Here is a 16,683-nt window from a genome sequence, read left to right on the forward strand (position 1 = left end):
TTCGTGTATGTCGAAATTTTGCGTTGTGGAAAAATGTATGCTTAAAAAAAATTTTTAATGCATACAAAATTCTTCTAGACACTTAGAAACACCCCTCAAACTGCTCTAAATCATTCCTCAACTATACACTAAAGTTTCTTGCATAAAGAACTGAACTTTTACTGTATTTAAAAAATAAACTGTTTTATTCAACATGAAAGACTTAAGATACACAAAATGATGAATGACCAATGAGTGGGAAAGACATAAAATAAAACAACATGGTACGCACAGCATGTAGCAATAATAAAATGATGCACTATTATAGTACTGTATAGTAGATACAATAACAATATTTAAGAGTTAATAAGTGAAAATAGTGATGACTTATGCTCCATGATTAGATCGTTATTCTTATCCTATACATTTTAAAATATGGTTGCTTCGCCTCCTCTTTTACGTTTCAATTTGTGGTAATATCTCTTCTTCTTGATCTCTTTATTAATCCATAATATAAGAGCAAAATCCATTTTCATAATATTTACTTTTGCTAGACTGCTTTTCAAGCTTCAATATTGAAACTAAATTCTGAACTTTTATGGCTATTTTTTTGTTTTGGCTTTAAATTGTACGTATGAAAGATTCACTCATACTTATTGTCGTGCTACCATTGACATTTTGTAGTTGTTCAAGCATATCGTGAATCTTAGCCTTTTTTTTAAATCAAACTTTTTCTTCCCATCTTCAAACTTCCGATGAAGGTGGCACTAAAGTCGCAACATATTTCATCAGTTTTAATATTTAGAATGAAAAAAATAAATGAAAAGTGCTGAGTGGTTATTTGATGCACTAACAACTCGATGCGTAGACTAGTTTGGTGTGGGAACTTAGGCTGCTAGAGATGCTTAAAAGGACGTAATAACATTCACGAAATCAATATTTAGTAGCCAATAACAAAGCTGATACTTCCTTCTAAAAAACTCGTGATGTGGGCGAAAAATTTGCGTTAGCTCTAAAATTCATTACTCCTGAAAAATTCGCGCTATATCCATTTGACTTAGGTTGAATCGCGTTGTAGCGGGAGTCGACTGTACTTTATTTTTTCCTCAAAGACATCCTCTTATACCGGAAGTCTTTATATCCAACAGCTCACTACTTTGCATCGAAAAAGGGGTTCCCTGAAACACCGAAACAAGTGTATGCAGCAATCTGCAAATTTTGTGAGTTAAAACGCACAAAAGTTTATTTCTTACAATACCTTCAATTCAGTACATCAAGTTTCGAGAAATAAGAAATTCCGGTCACTATTAATGGCAAAAATTTAGACATGGAACTTGATACAGCCGCTGACATTTCTATTCCATCAGAAGTATGGGTAAAGAACAGTTTACCAAATTCTAAAATTTTGACATCATCTACTAGACTGAAAGATTACAATGGAAAAGAAATTCCAGTAGTGGGAGAAATTCTCGTGGAAGTTAAATGTGATAATCAGTGCGAAGTTACCTCTAGTTATTGTGAAGGGTGATGGTGCATCTCTTTTTGGAAAGAACTGGTTGTCGATTTTCAAATTAAATTGGAGTGAAATATTTGCAGTATCCTTTTAAAGTGAAAGTTGTGTTGAAGCTCTTAGGGGAAAATACAAAGATATTTTTCAAGTGAGAGACAAACCAATCAAGCATTTTAAAGCTATGCTTAAATGAAGGATGACTTTCAGCCAATTTTTTGCAAGGCTAGACCGATTCCATATACAGTAAAAAAGGCTGTTTCTGATGAAATCAGGCTTCTGGAGCAATGAGGTACAGTCAACTCCCGCTACAACGCGATCTGACTTACGCGAAAAGGCTATAACGAGAGTTTTTCATGAGTAATGAATTTTAGAGCTAACACGAATTCCTCGTCGCCAACATGTTTTTTTTTTTTTTTTTTTGGGAAGGTAGTATCGGCTTCATTATTGGCTACTTAATATTGATTTCATGAATGCTATTACATCCCTTTAGCATTACTGGCAGCAGTGAAAGTTCTCAATAACAAACTAGTCTCCACTCATCGCATTGTTAGTGCATCAAATAACTACTTAGCATCTTTTTTTTTCATTCTGATTATTAAAGTTGATTAAATATGAAATAGAATAACGCCTTCGTAAGTTTTTTCATCCAAAGTTTGAAGATGGAAAGAAAAAAAAAAGTTTTCCTGTCAAAAAAAAAAAAGGTTAAGATTCTCGATATGCTTGAACAACTCCAAAATTCAACGGTAGCACAAAAATAAGTATGAGTGAATCTTTCATACGTACAATTAAAAGTAAAAACAACAGAACTTAGACTACAGAACTTAGTTTCAATATGGAATAACAAATTAGTGTCTAAACAAAATAAATATGTATTATGAAAATTAGGGTGCATCATACGCCCCGCCAATTTTTTTTTCGTTTACAAATGCTTTGTCCCTAAGCTATTTTTATTCTGCATACAAAATTAATAATTTGTGTGAAATTTTTCCCACTTTGAACAATATTTATGTGTGCCACCTGACAATTGAAAGTTACGAAAACTCAGAAAATTAAGCAATTTTTTGTATTTATTTAATTACTGAGAGAATTATTTGATTTACTGAAGCAAATTTACAGTATATTTCGTAATATTACTTTGATAAATATTAAAGTTCGGTTTAAAAGTTAGTTTTTAATCAATTTTCCTCTTTTTGCGAAGATTTGAGAGTTGTTTTCGATCATGCTCAACTGCTTGTAATACATTCTGGTAATGATCTTCTGTTTTGGCTGATATTAAAAAGTCATTGATCAGCTTTATTCCTCGCTCAGCACAATCGTTTACTACACTGATTCCTTTCAAATTAGTCTTTGAAGTCTGATAGGAAATACAATTTGACCACTGTTTAACATCTTCCACCATGAATTCTGAATCTAACTTCAAAATTAAAAATAAAAACCAGGAATCAATGCCAACAAAATCAGACAGTGTTGATGATAAATGAATTTGTGTTGGAAACTGGTTTTCCAAAACCCATACCAAATCTGTGTGTTGGATTAGAAAGATTAGCTTTTCTAATACTAACATACTGTCAACAAGATCACGTCGGTCTGCTTCAGGCAATTTATCACTCCATAGTGCTAGAGGTAGTTTCTTCTGTCAGATACCAAAGGTGATTTTTCAAAGCATTAATTGGACTTCCAGAAATTTTTGAATTAATAATACTGTATTTTATAAGTAAATGAAAGAATTGCAAGTCATTCCATGGTGCATAAAAGACAGAAGTGCATGTCATCCACCATGAACTATGTACCAAAGTGACGAAATTAACAAAGTTTCTAAATTTTAAAACTTTTTGATGTGTAGTTATTGTTGCAGTTGGTAGTTCTTGGATTTGATGTTGAAATAAGCGAATTTTGATTGAATAAATTAATTTTTCCATCCATCGTGCTTTGTGTAAAGCTCCTTGGCATTTAAAGTTGGCTGCAGTTATCTCATTTGGATCGTTTACTGAGAATAAAAGACAAAGTTGAACAAATTCTAAGTAATCACCTCTGCAAAACAACATTTGATTTAGCTAATTTGATAACATTGTTTTTGCACTCGTCAATTAATCTCTTTGCGGACTCACTGAATGAACTGTCATCAAATTTTAATAAATTTATATATTAGCGGTATATCTTTCTTCCACAAACTGCAGTAATGTATAATGTTTGTCAAATCTTTTAAGTCTGGTGACTTCGATGCTTCAATTTTTAAATTGTCAAACACATGTGACAATATAATTTCTCCAATGTGGTACGCAAGCTGATCACAGGAGCGCTTTACCCAAACGCTCTTAAATAGCTATACATGCTGCAGTTATATGTCCTGTATTAGAAGCAGTTGTGTCAAATGACACATTAACTATTGAGTCAGAACAGTTCCATGAATTTAGCAAATTAGTTGTTAAATTAGCAATGATATCGCCGTTATTTATTATTTTTTTTTGTCCCTGGTGGATATGCTGGTACAACAAGAAGCTTAACTTCATACGAATTACCCACTAGAACTGCAAGCTTTTCTTCTGCAATATTTTGATTTGTTAAAGTTGGTAAGAGTTTAGAATGCCAGTGCAAAGTTGCCAAATCATAAGCATTAAATTGATCTTTACAAGCTTTGGCAATGTCTCTGACACTTGATCGTCTTGCTCTGTCTGTTGTTGCATATGATGCTGAAATTTTGGATGAATCACCACCAACTTCTGCTATTAAAGCTTTAGTGTATGAAGCTTGCTGTGCTGGTGTCATTTTTAAACGTGTTGCTAATGATATAACATCAGGTCGTTTTATAATATCATGTGGAATAAAAGCATATGTACCAGTTTGTACTGTACGAGGATGATTTCCGGTATGAGCATTTTAAATCTAATCTCTCGGATCTGTCTCATCACTTGCCTCACTTACATCACTATTTTCATCTCTTTCAATTTCATCAATAATAGCTGAATTAAAACTTGTATTAATGTTGCTTGTTTCCTTGACTATTTTTTCATAAAATGCTGCTTTTGATATTTCACGCATTTCCCGACGCTCAATTTTTTGCTGTAATATTTTATCATGTGAACATAAGATTGCTAGACGATCACTTTTCATAGATTGAAGAAAAGCTAAATCTTCTGAATTTTTTATAAGGCATTCTACCTTTTTAAGTCATAATGAAAATGTTTTAGATAATTCTTCTTCCATTTTCTTTACTTTATTAATAGAATTCGTTGTATTTCTTCTTTGAAGAGGAATTGCTTTTAATTTTGTGTTGTCTTCATGAAGTTTTAGTATTTTCTCACAGGATTTACGTTCAGTAATCTTTGGAATGTTTGCTTTTGCATGGAAATCAGATATTTTTGACAAGACAAGTTTTGAAGACTCCCATTTGGTAAGATTCCGATCGGCACCTTTCTCAATATGATACATCAAGCAACGAAGCACTTGCAAGCTAGTGGGTAAACATGAACCCTTAAATTCTGAGTCCTCTTGAGTTATTCCACTTCTAAGTTCAAATACCGTTAAAGATTGTCTGGTTTTGACTTTTACCTTTTGTACAGATGAACAAGGCTTTGTTTGAGGAGAAAATATCACTAATTCAACAGCAGCTGATTCACTCATGTTTATTAAAAGTTTTCAAAATATGTTACTTTCAAAAATTCATGCACCTTATGAATTAAAATAGAAAATATTAACTTATTTAAGTAATTTACAACACATATGCATAGAATAACAAGAAGAAAACTTAAAGAACTAGCATTAGTAGTTGTATGGTAGAAGAAAACGGTAGAAAGTTGAAAACAAATAGTGAACCTGAACTGTTACAGTTACAAAATATGTTATGGAAAGTTACTGAAAACATGGTAACAATTAAAATTAACACAGGTACAATGTAAATTAAATAATTTAAAAATTATTTACCAGTATTGCACTTTGAGTCACTTTTTATTGTTATAATTGTTCATTTACCTTAAAAAAGAAACTTCTTGCTTGAGGTGGGATACCTAAATTAATTTTGATTTTCATAAAAATTCACAGGAATACTATCTAGTGGTATGAGAACATTTTTAAATTAGGGACAAAACAATTTTAGAATAGTTGGGCAAATGATGCACCCTAATGAAAATGGAAGCTGCTCTTGTACTGTGGATTAAAGAGTTTAGGAAGAGAGGCTGTTGCCATAAATGGAAACATTATAAAAGACAAGGCGAAGCAATTGTATTTAAAAATGTATTGAAATAGGATCATAAACCATCACCATCCTGATTTTTCAATGCATGAATATTATTACTGTATCTACTGTGCAGTACCATTATAGTGCAACATTTTATTATTAATACATACTGTGCATGCCATGGTGTTTTATTTTATGTCTTTCCCCCCCATTGGTCATTCATTTTGTGCAACAAAGTATTTTATGTTTTAAAAAAAAAAACTTTTTTTTATTTTTTAAAAACAGTAATAGTTCAGTTCTTTATGTAAGAAACTGTAATGTATAGTTAAGGAATACTTTAAAGCAGTTTAGTGGGTGTTTAACAGTGTCTAAAAGAATTTGGTACGTTTCTAAAAAATTGTATACGTACATTTCTCCACAACGCGAAATTTCAGCTTGCGCGAGGAGTCTTGGAACGCATCCCTCGCGCAAGTCGGGACTCTACTGTATTTGGAAGTTTGTTGAGCATTCAGGATGGGCTACGCCGCTCGTTGTTGTGCCAAAGAAGAATGGAACAGTCAGGTTGTGAGGCGACTTCAAAGTCAGTGTCAATAAAATGTTGGATGCGAATCAGTACCTTCTACCGACCCAACAAGATTTATTTGCAACACTTCGGGGAGGTAAGTTTTTTACTAAGTTGGATTTGACTCATGCATATCAACAAATTGAATTAGATGACGCATCTCAAGAACTTTTGACATTTAATACTCATCTTGGGTTGGTTAGACCTACTAGATTACAATATGGTATTACTTCCACTTCCGCAATGTTTCAAACTCATTTGATGCAGTGGCGTAGCATAGGGGGGGGGGGGGAGGGCAAAGGGGGCACTCGCCCCGGGCGGCACTTTGCTAGGGGCGGCAAATTCTGTAACAGTACATTAACATCGTAAAGGCTTTATTTTTATTATTTTTTTATTAAGACGGTTCTTTGCTAGGGATGTATCACTAAATCAACACCAAAATGTTTTTTTTTTTACTCTTCAGTTCTAACTTGTCTCAGGAAATTTTTCTCGTTGAAGTACGAGCACGAAATACTGGATACTGACATGCATGCGGACCATTATCACTGGCGCTGACATAGAAAGATGAGAAGAGAGAGGACAATTTCATTAGAGAGAATTATAAATCACAAAGATCGACAAGCAGGCAGGGGCGGACTGGGTCCCCTGAGGGCGCTAACCTTAACTACCAAAGGGCACGAAATAACTGAGATTCAAGAGTGCAATGGTTTTAAAGGTGAAAAAATAAACGAAAGTGCACAGGTTTAAGGCCATGAAAACACGAAGGCGCACAGGTTCAAGGGCGCCAAGAATAAAGTAAACGCAGTCGCACAGGTTTGAGGCAAGCAGAAAAAAGAAAAAAACGAAGGCACACAAAGGACGTTTGAGGGTGCATCGGCCTGCAGGCCAGTCCGCCCCTGAAGGCAGTCACTGCCTTAACTAACGTGATTGCGCCTCCACGTGTTTCCCTTAACGGGACTAAAAAACCTTATGCGCCCTCGGTTTTTTTTTGCGTCCTTGTTCCTGACATCCTTTTTTTTAAAATTTTATTTTATTTGTGTCTTCGAACGTGTGCGCCTTTGGGTTTTTTTTTTGCACCCTTGATCCTGAGCTCCCCCCCCCCCTTTTTTGCGCTCTCAATCCTAACCGTTTTTTTCCTGTGCTCTCGAACCTTTTTTTTTCTTCATTTTTTTTGTTTGTGCCCTCAAACCTGTGCGCCTTCGTTTTCTTTTCTTTGTGCCCTCCCCTCGAACCTGTGCGCGTGTTTCTTTTTGCTCCCTCAAACCTGTACGACTTTTTATACTTTTGTTTGGCCCTTTGAACTTGTGCGCCTTTGTGTCTTTTTTTTTTTTTCACCCTTTGAGAGTCAAGGTTGGCACCATTTTAGGGGACCTAGTTCGGCCTTGGTAGAAAGACACATTTTTGGGCCCAAAACGTAAATTTCGAATAAAAAAAGAACTATTCATCGATATTTTTTCAAAAATGTCTATAAACCTTCCCAGCACTAACCTCGATAAACTGAAAACTTTAACGAAATCGTGTTGGTATATATTACTTTCGGGCATTGTTTTAAATCTTCAAGAAGAAGAACATTATTGCCTCATGTATGCAAATTAGTTTCATTATATAAGAAGAGGCATTTCTGTGTTTTGTTGGGATTTGAGATTCTGAATTGCTAGTATGCTGCCTTTTATTTACGTTGTAGTTGTTTTTAATAAATATGTTACTGTTGTATAAATGTTTGATTTTTTTTTTTTTAAAGGACGAAGCTGCAGCTCTGCTATGTTGGAAATTTTTTCCAACAAATCAGTATGTTAGTTTATGAATTTACCCAGTACATATACATTTGGATTTTGAGTTTTATTTAAATAAAGAAGATATTAATGCTAAATTATAGGCACACTTTATTTCATTCGTAATCTTCAGTGTGATCGTAACTTCAATAAATATACATAATCCGAGAAGGTTTGTGACTGAAGATCTGTGATGCGACTTTTATGCAACATACAGTGCTTCAAGATTTATTATTTTTTAAAATTTATATTTATTTTATTTTAGTTATTTATTTACTTATATTTATTTTTAGTATTGTTATTATTTTTTTCAACCTGAACTTTTTTTCGGACGTGGGACTCATGGAAGTGAAGCCAATACTTATATTTTACATCGAATGATTGTACATCTAAAAGTACAATTGAAAACAAACTGCAGAAAAAAAAAAAACTTCGTTTCGATCATTTTTTAAAAATATTTTAGGGGGAGTGCTACCCTGAGGGTCCCTCCTTGCTACATATGCTCATCTTTTTAAACTTTTCTTTTCTCTAGTCCCTCAAAAGAATGTTAAAAATTAATATAATGCTCTCTCCTACTCTAAATAAAAATATTGGCTTAGAAAAAATTGGGAGGGGGAGGAGGTTGATCACTAGAATTCCAAACCGGAGTGGGTAATAGGGGGAAACAATGATCATATTTGCAGGTCCGGATCTATAAATTCTGGACCCCCTGCAACTAAATCTGCAGGGCTGCTCCCCAAAGGTCAGCAGTGTATATTTGCAACTTTAATAAGTCTTGGTGCTATTTTTTTCCAGTTTCTTGGGCCGTCGAGCCCCTTAAGGCTGTGCCCCCCCCCACACTACGGGGTCTGCGGATATGCAGATCTGGGCCTGTATGTTTGGATTCAGGGAGTCATTTTAAAAAACGACATTTTGTACAACATTTTACGGAAACGACTGAAACAATCGATATTGATAGTGTTATTAAAGAATTTCCTTTGATCAAAAGTAGAAAACTAAAATTTTAGGTTTAGAAGAAAAAAATCTTTTTAAATATAAAAAAATGTATCTATCAGGTAATTTATAATCATTCTTTTTTTCTTCTTTTCAATAAAAGGTTTTAAAAATACTATTAGTATACATAGTTTTAGATCATGTTTTAAATGTTTTTATCTAGGGAAAATATTATCTCTCATAGTGCAATAATTTTTGAAAAATAGAATTTTTCAATCAACAGTATTTGCTGTTGAAGTAAGATTATATTAAAATGTAAAACATGTTTCAGATAATAAAATCTTGTTTTCATTCTGTAAAATATTAAGTATGTCGTTTATTTGTTGTGTGTGAGGGGGGGAGCATATAGCAGGACACTGTAAGAGGGGCGGTGATTTTGGTGCCTGCCCCGGGCTGCAGAAAGCTACGCTACGCCGCTGATTTGATGTTATAATTTGGCGATCTATTCCCAGGCTTTTGGTTGCCCCCGTTTTGTTGCCAACCTGGTAACAAATTTAACGTTTTTTATTTTTAAATCTTTTTAATTTGGCAACTATTGGCAGAATTTAGAGAGTCAACCATTGAATCACATTAAAATTGCCAATAATGGGGAAATAAATTTGTGTAATTTTTTTTTTTTTTTTTTGCTTTGGTTTGCAAGAAAGTAGTGGTGTGTTTCCTTGCTTACTCCAAGGCACAGGGAGTAAGCAAGGAAACACACCTTGCTTACTCCCTGTGCCCTTTTTTTTATCATTAAATTGGCATAAAAAGAAGTCATGTGATACACGCATCAGCTCGTTTTTGGATAAAACCAAGTTTTCTTTTCTATTGCTGTTTTATTTATTTATTTATTTTTTTGTTCCTATTGCTTTTCTGCACCTTGCTTCTAATTTACACTTAAGATTTTATGCATGATGTATGATTAAAGTATGAATTTTAGGTTTGGCCTCTTATGAATGCACCTGATCAAGCTGTGGTGAACGCCTCCAGCGAATATATCAATAAACATAATTCAGCTTTCCCAAATGAACGCATTTTAAAGCAGGTTAGTACCAGTGTGCTGGAAATAAATTGACATTTTATAAAAATATTTTAATTACTGCAAAAGCACTATAGCCCCTCCTAATTACAAAAATTTAAGCTTCACAAAACATTTTTTTGCATTGAATTTATTAACTTTCGGTTCTGTTCATATAAAATTCGTGAAATTTTCAGCTTGCTAATTCACTGATACCTTTATTTTAGCGAAAATTAGTTCACAAAAAAAAAAAAAAAAATGCTTTTGCAGTATTTATTCAACTTATGTTATAATAAACTAAATACAATTATTATAGCAATAAGTATTAATTAATATCTTAATAAATTTTTGATGTGCTTTAATGGGGTGGTTGATGGATAGTAAATAAAATAATTAAAATTTCTCTGCCTGAGAATTTTTTTTTTGTATTAATTACTTTCTTTGTTTAAAATAATTTTTACATCTAAATTACTTGTTTATGTATGTTGTAATTATTAGCTAAGCTTTTTAACTGTAATAAGCAAAATAGTTCAACGCATCCTGCCTGAAAAAGATTTTTGTATTAATTGTTTTGTTTGGCAAGTTTATATCTGTTAATTAATTGTTTCTGCATGTTGTCATTAATAGCTAAGCTTTATAGTTGTTAAGGCTAGATTAAATATCATGCTCTTTAACAAACTTTGAGCAAGTTGTAGAAATTAAGTAAATGAATATATTTTTAGTTATACTTCAATCACATCTTGTTTGGTATTTTATTGATAACTTCGACTTTTTTGTACTCTTCAAGAGGCTGAAGAAATTGCAAAGTGACGATTTTAAGTTCCAATGAGAGTGATGATAGCATGTTGTAATTTTGCACTAAATATCATAGGGGAAGCTGCTGTACCCACGGTAGTACCTACGGTTGTTGGTCGGGAAATTCCAGGTATCGTTGAGAGGGATCCTAATTGGGGTTCAACGTGTGTCACAACCCTCTTCAATACCCCAGAAAGTTTCAACGTCATCAAACGAACATTTAAGATTCTATCACATTTTTTGTAGGATCTAAGTAAAAAAAAACATGAACAAAATTTCTTCTTTTTTACTCCGTTGTGGATTGTATTATTCATTTTTGTTGTAGGTATCATTCCATTGTCTCGAAGTAATTAGTGTCTGCAATCACTATTTTAAGAAGAAATCTTTGGTTTTTGAATTAATACTATAAAAGCTTAAAAGTTATTACTTCTCGTTTTTAATTTAATTGCTAAAATTGTACTTTCAATTAAAAAAAACTTTGTTTTTTGCCGTTATACTATTTTTTGTCACCGCAGATTATAAAAGTTTTCTTTTCTTCAGACTTAAGTGATTCTTTAATTTTATAACCAAGTTGTATTTTTCTTTTATGTATTTTGAAATTAACTAATTGCTTTTTTTTTCTTGCATTTCAAAGTTGTTCGTTACAAAAGCTTTCTAAGATTTTTTTTCGTTACATACTGAAATCATTTGAAATAGAGTTAACTTGTGTACTTAAGTAAATATCTTTATTTTTTTATTGTTAAAATGCTGTATTCATTCATTAAAACCTATGTTCTTGATTAGAGAAAAGCTCCCTATGAATTGATGTCAAATGGTTTTGTCTGTTTTGCATAAATATGTCAATTAGTTATATAAGAATAACTACATTACTTCTATTCTTTCACTATTACTTGTTATTCTTGCAACAATTATTTGAAAACTTAGTTCAAAATAATTTCATTTACTTTTTAGTTATATCATAAATACACATATGTTTTTAAGAGTAATTTCAATAGCTTCTAAAAATTCTTATGCTAAGTGGTTTCTGGAAGTAAAGTTTTTTTTTTATTTTAATTTTCTATAATCTTTCCATTGTAGGAAAATTTAATATACTGTTTTGTAGGTTTTTTTTCCCAAAAAAATGATTTGATGTGTTTTTTTAACCATTTTATTAAAAAAGTAGCATCTTTTTAAAATATATCTTTAGTTCAACAACTGTACACAACTTAAAACGTTTAAAATACTGCATTTTATACAAACATACAATGGATTTCAAGTAGAGCAAAGAAAGAAAACCATTATCATTGGTAACGTAAATCAGGGAAATTTAGTGAACTTAATCAGGGAAAAGTCAGGGAACTTTTTTTCACAGTTCCTGTTGTCACCCTGAGCAATTTTTAGTCTCCTTGGGTCACACATGAGACTTCTTACAATGTGAAGTACCTCAAAATGGTGCCTTGTCATCAACGTCTAAAATTTGCTTTTAACAATGATGATGAATTTGAAGTACGACTTGAAAATATAGTGTTGAAGTAACCCCCACCCCTGTTGTAGGATCTACAGACCTTCAATACCACCTGTTTTTATTTGAAGACTTTTCTAGATTTTTGTTGGTTTAATCTAAACTGAGTTATTTTGTAATGGGTTAATATTGGTTAAAGGTTTCAATTTGCATATAAATTGAAGTTATTATGTGAATACATAGAGAGTCATACTATCATGAATCTAGTTATTTTTTTGTTTAAAAACATATTAATTATTCATAACATCATTAACTCTCTTAAGACTTGTAACTTTTTTAAGGAGTTCACTGACGTTAAAAATTAAGGAAAATTAAAAAAATTAAAAAAACCCTTTGATTAATTTTCAATGTTTAATTTCTAATGGATATGTTATTTTCAATAGATGTTCGAAGTATTTCAATATAAAATGGCTTATTAAAATGCATTGAGTATAAATTAGATCCTCAGACCTATTTAAATATTATTGTTTTATATGTCCATGGGTACAAAGGCACCTATCCGCTGGGTGAATGGGTTGCTGTATACATGAACAAAAAAGATGGTTTTTAAGAACAAATTTTTGAGGTTGAAAGCTTTGAGATTTTCACCTGACAAAAATTGCCAAATTAGATGATCTGCCAGAAAAGTTTTCCGATCGATTATCCATTCCCAGGGACCAGCAAAAATTGAAAAGTAAATTTTGTCCGTGGGTACAGCCGCTTCCTCTACTCTTAGTAGACTTAGTGGACATTTGAAAAATTTATTTAGTCAGTTTTCAGCATAAATATGCTTTTTTTCTAATTATCTGTTCATATGTGTTGAAACTATTGTTTGTCATGAAAGTTTTCCACTTTCTTAGGCTGTCTTCTTTCTGCAAATCAGTAAATAAATTTAAAAAATAATTCAATAAATTAACAAAAACTACTTAAGCTATTAGACTTCTTTTTCATTGAATGTATCCCAAAATATCAGTGATGCTGTATGTGATCATTAATATTGATTACTGTAGCCTCATTAAAGTAAACTTTTAGTTAAAAATGTAGAATTTTTAAGCAGATGAAATGTTGGTCAAATAAAAAGTAAATAATTCATTAGCACTGTGCATGAAAAGTATCTACAGAGGTAAAAGAGAATATTTCTAGCTCTCATACGAATAAAAGCAGAGCAGAAAGCATTTCAAAAAACTGGTAGCTATTTTTCCTTGAGTCTCAAATTTATGATAGATAACCTTTTAGTATCTGATTTAATTTAGAATACTTGATGCCTACTTGGCAATATATATTGTATTGATATAAAAGTATCATTGCAAAAAAAAAAAAATTGAATTTTGACATCTTGAATTCAAATTATGTTTTTCGCAATTACATGTGCATGTGTATGTAGGCGTGTGTGTTTGTGTCTGTGTGCAGGCATGAGTGTGTATGCAGGTGTGTATGTGTAGGTGTGCATGTATGCGTGTGTGTGTGTAGGATATGGATAACGCAACCTGGAGACTGTTTTCGCTAGAGGAGCAGCATCGTGAGGAGCCAGTCGATGGTGATGCTGCAGGGGGTGCTCCCGGAATACAAAATGATAGGACCTCAAAACAGTCAAATGAAAGCAATAAGCAATCGTGATTGCTCCAAAAAAAAAAAAAAAACCACCCTGTTCTGAGTATGATTGAAGTTTTAAGTTTTCTGTTTTAATTTTATTAGGTCTATTTTGAGTTATTTTATATTGAAATTTAAAATATTTTACAACTGGTTTTTTATTTTAGAGACAAGTGATTCGTCTCATCCCCATTGGCCAAGTGAGGTATGTGTGGAAAGAAAAAGGTGGAGAGTTTTATGTCTATGGTTATGAGAAGAAAGTTCATTTTGCAGATTATCCTCAGAAGTGCTGCTGTTGCTCCATCATTTAAAAGTAGTTGAAAGAAATTTCTCTTCTATGAACCTACTGAGTGCTTTATTCTTTCAAATTCAATATTTTGTGATAAGATTGAAATAATTTAATTTTTTTTTATTTTATTTCATGCCATATTTTAAGATGTCAATATGTTTTCGAAAAAAATAAGATTTCATTTCTCTTTACCATTAATTAATCAGCATAATAGTTTTATTTCAAACATTATTCACTGAAGTATGTTATGGTAATATTAATAGGATACACCAAGAATATTCTATCCTGTTGCTGAAAGCAATGCATCACTTTGTTATTTTTTTTCTTTTATTTTCTTTAACAAACTATTATGTGTTTCCATGCATCTTTTTTTTTTTGATTTTTTAAATTTTATGTGTCAAATGTTGTGCCATTTTGTTGCTGTGCATTTTAGATTCGACTGTAGAAATTTTGAAAGATACCTCTTAATATTAATGTGTGTATTATACATAACATTTCTTACACAAAAATTACCTTAAAGTGTTCCAATGGAACTTCTCTTTATTTGTTCAATATAAATTTTATATTCAATTTATGCACAGCTGTGCATTTGTTTCTTGAGATAGAAATAATTCAAAAGTTTGCTAGTTTAAACAAAGTAAATTTTATAACAAAGAATGTGTGACTGAAGAAAAAATCATTTCTTAAAACGTCAGCCTATTTTTCATCTACTGATGTCGCCAAAGATTTGTTATTTTCTTGTAATTACATATTTGTTATTAGTTTGTACATAAACCACTTAGTATCAGATGCAATATTGTTCGGTAAAGTGCTTAAGGCTTTCTGTAGTTGTTCAATATTTTCCTGAATTTTAAGTGATATTTAATATGTCAAATATTTGTAATATGTTCTTTTACAAGCTGTTCAAATGTTTATGTTCAAGTATTACTTTTTGATGTTGCTGAATTAAATGTGCCTTATGTATGATATAAATACAGGATAAAGCTTAAGTAATGTGTGGTGCTTATGTCAAAGCCCAAAACTTTTGTGCCTTTTACTTACATATGTCTAGGATCAAATATGTTAATATCTATACTTCTAACAGAAAGAAAAAAAGAATCAAATGTATGATGTATATTTTCTGAAATCATTATATCAAAGCTGCCTTTTCAAAAGTCTTTTGATTTGTGTATAGTTTAATAACCACATGTATATAGATGGTGTAAAACAGGTCAAAAAATATAAAAGTGTGCAAAAAATTTTTTTTACTAGAAAATATATATAAGTACAGTTTTTATCACTGATTTTCACTGCTGTACCATCGAGAAAAAGATTTCCAGTTTTTAAAACAAATCTTAACTAATTTGTTTCTATGTTTTTTTATTTCACAGTGCTACATTAAAAAAAATAGTTAGCTCAGCAGTAAGTTCTTTGAATACCAACTCCGTTTTCCTTTGATGACTTTTGTTTCAAAATTCATAGTTTTATGAACACTTATAATTTCTTGCTTGATGTCAAATCTAATGCTTCAAAATAAGTATGTACATTCTTTACAAAATATAATGAATAAATTTTCATAATTTTATTTGCGATTATTTCATGACAATCAGTTGCTTTAAAAAAATTTGACTGATTGAATGTGCTTCCCAAATAATGAAACTTAATTATTCTAAGTAGCATATTTTCATTAAAAATTCTTATTCCACTCTTTTTAAGAGGATAAGATCTTATAACTGTCAAAAGATTTTTGGCAATCGTTTTGGATGTGATATGATGTTTTAAAAAGCCACGAAATGTTCCTAAATGATAAACTTGAAATTATTTTTATGCAAATATTATATTTTGCTACTTGCACATATTTTTTGTACATAACTTGCACATATTTTTTGTATATGTTTGTTAAAATTTTATTTTTTATTCAGATTAATTATTTTTAATGGCTGTTCAAGTATATGTAAAACCTGATTCCTTTATGTTGTATTTCAGGTTGTGAGTATGCTGTTTTTTTTAAATTATTATTATTAATTTCCTTTTATCAATTTTGTTTTTTAAAATTCTTGTTTCATTCTAAGTACTCATTTTTTATCCGAAGTCAATAAACTGAACATTTTCACACGTTGTCATTATATCAATAGTTTGTATATTCACAAACCATGATTACACAAGCTTATTTTGACGGGCATTGCAAGAACCTACATAAATATGTGAATATAAATACTGCTGAATGGGATTGTTTACTTTCACCTACGCACTCACAAACACATGTATGAATTGAAGTAAGAAATAACATTAAAAAGCACAAATTGCATATTACTACAATTGTTTGCAGTAATCTTCAATTTGTGCTTTTTGACGTTATTTCTTGTTTTACTTTTCAGCACAAAATTATTTATTTATCTCACACATATGAATTGCTAAATTTTCAAATTTTTCAAAATGATGATTTATGCTAAGAATGTACCTATAAGCAAACTGGCCAATTACGGATTAATCAGTGAAAGGTAATCGGCCAATGCTGATGAATTGCTGCCAATCAATTATAATGATTTTTGATACAACAATT

The 16,683-nt window shown here is 31.4% G+C and overlaps 1 protein-coding gene across 1 annotated transcript in view; it reads left to right on the forward strand.

Moving 5' to 3' along the window:
• LOC129220072 (protein SSUH2 homolog) overlaps window positions 1-16,277 on the forward strand; it is a 44,952-nt gene extending 28,675 nt beyond the window's left edge. Inside the window, exons 11-12 of the mRNA XM_054854408.1 lie at window positions 9,910-10,014; window positions 14,020-16,277. Coding sequence (XP_054710383.1) covers window positions 9,910-10,014; window positions 14,020-14,163 — 249 coding nt within the window. The 3' untranslated portion in view covers window positions 14,164-16,277. The remainder of the gene's footprint in view (window positions 1-9,909; window positions 10,015-14,019) is intronic.
• The last annotated feature ends 406 nt before the right edge of the window (window positions 16,278-16,683 follow it).

The sequence above is a fragment of the Uloborus diversus genome, chromosome 4 (assembly GCF_026930045.1).
Source record: "Uloborus diversus isolate 005 chromosome 4, Udiv.v.3.1, whole genome shotgun sequence".
Taxonomy (NCBI): Eukaryota; Metazoa; Arthropoda; class Arachnida; order Araneae; family Uloboridae; genus Uloborus; species Uloborus diversus.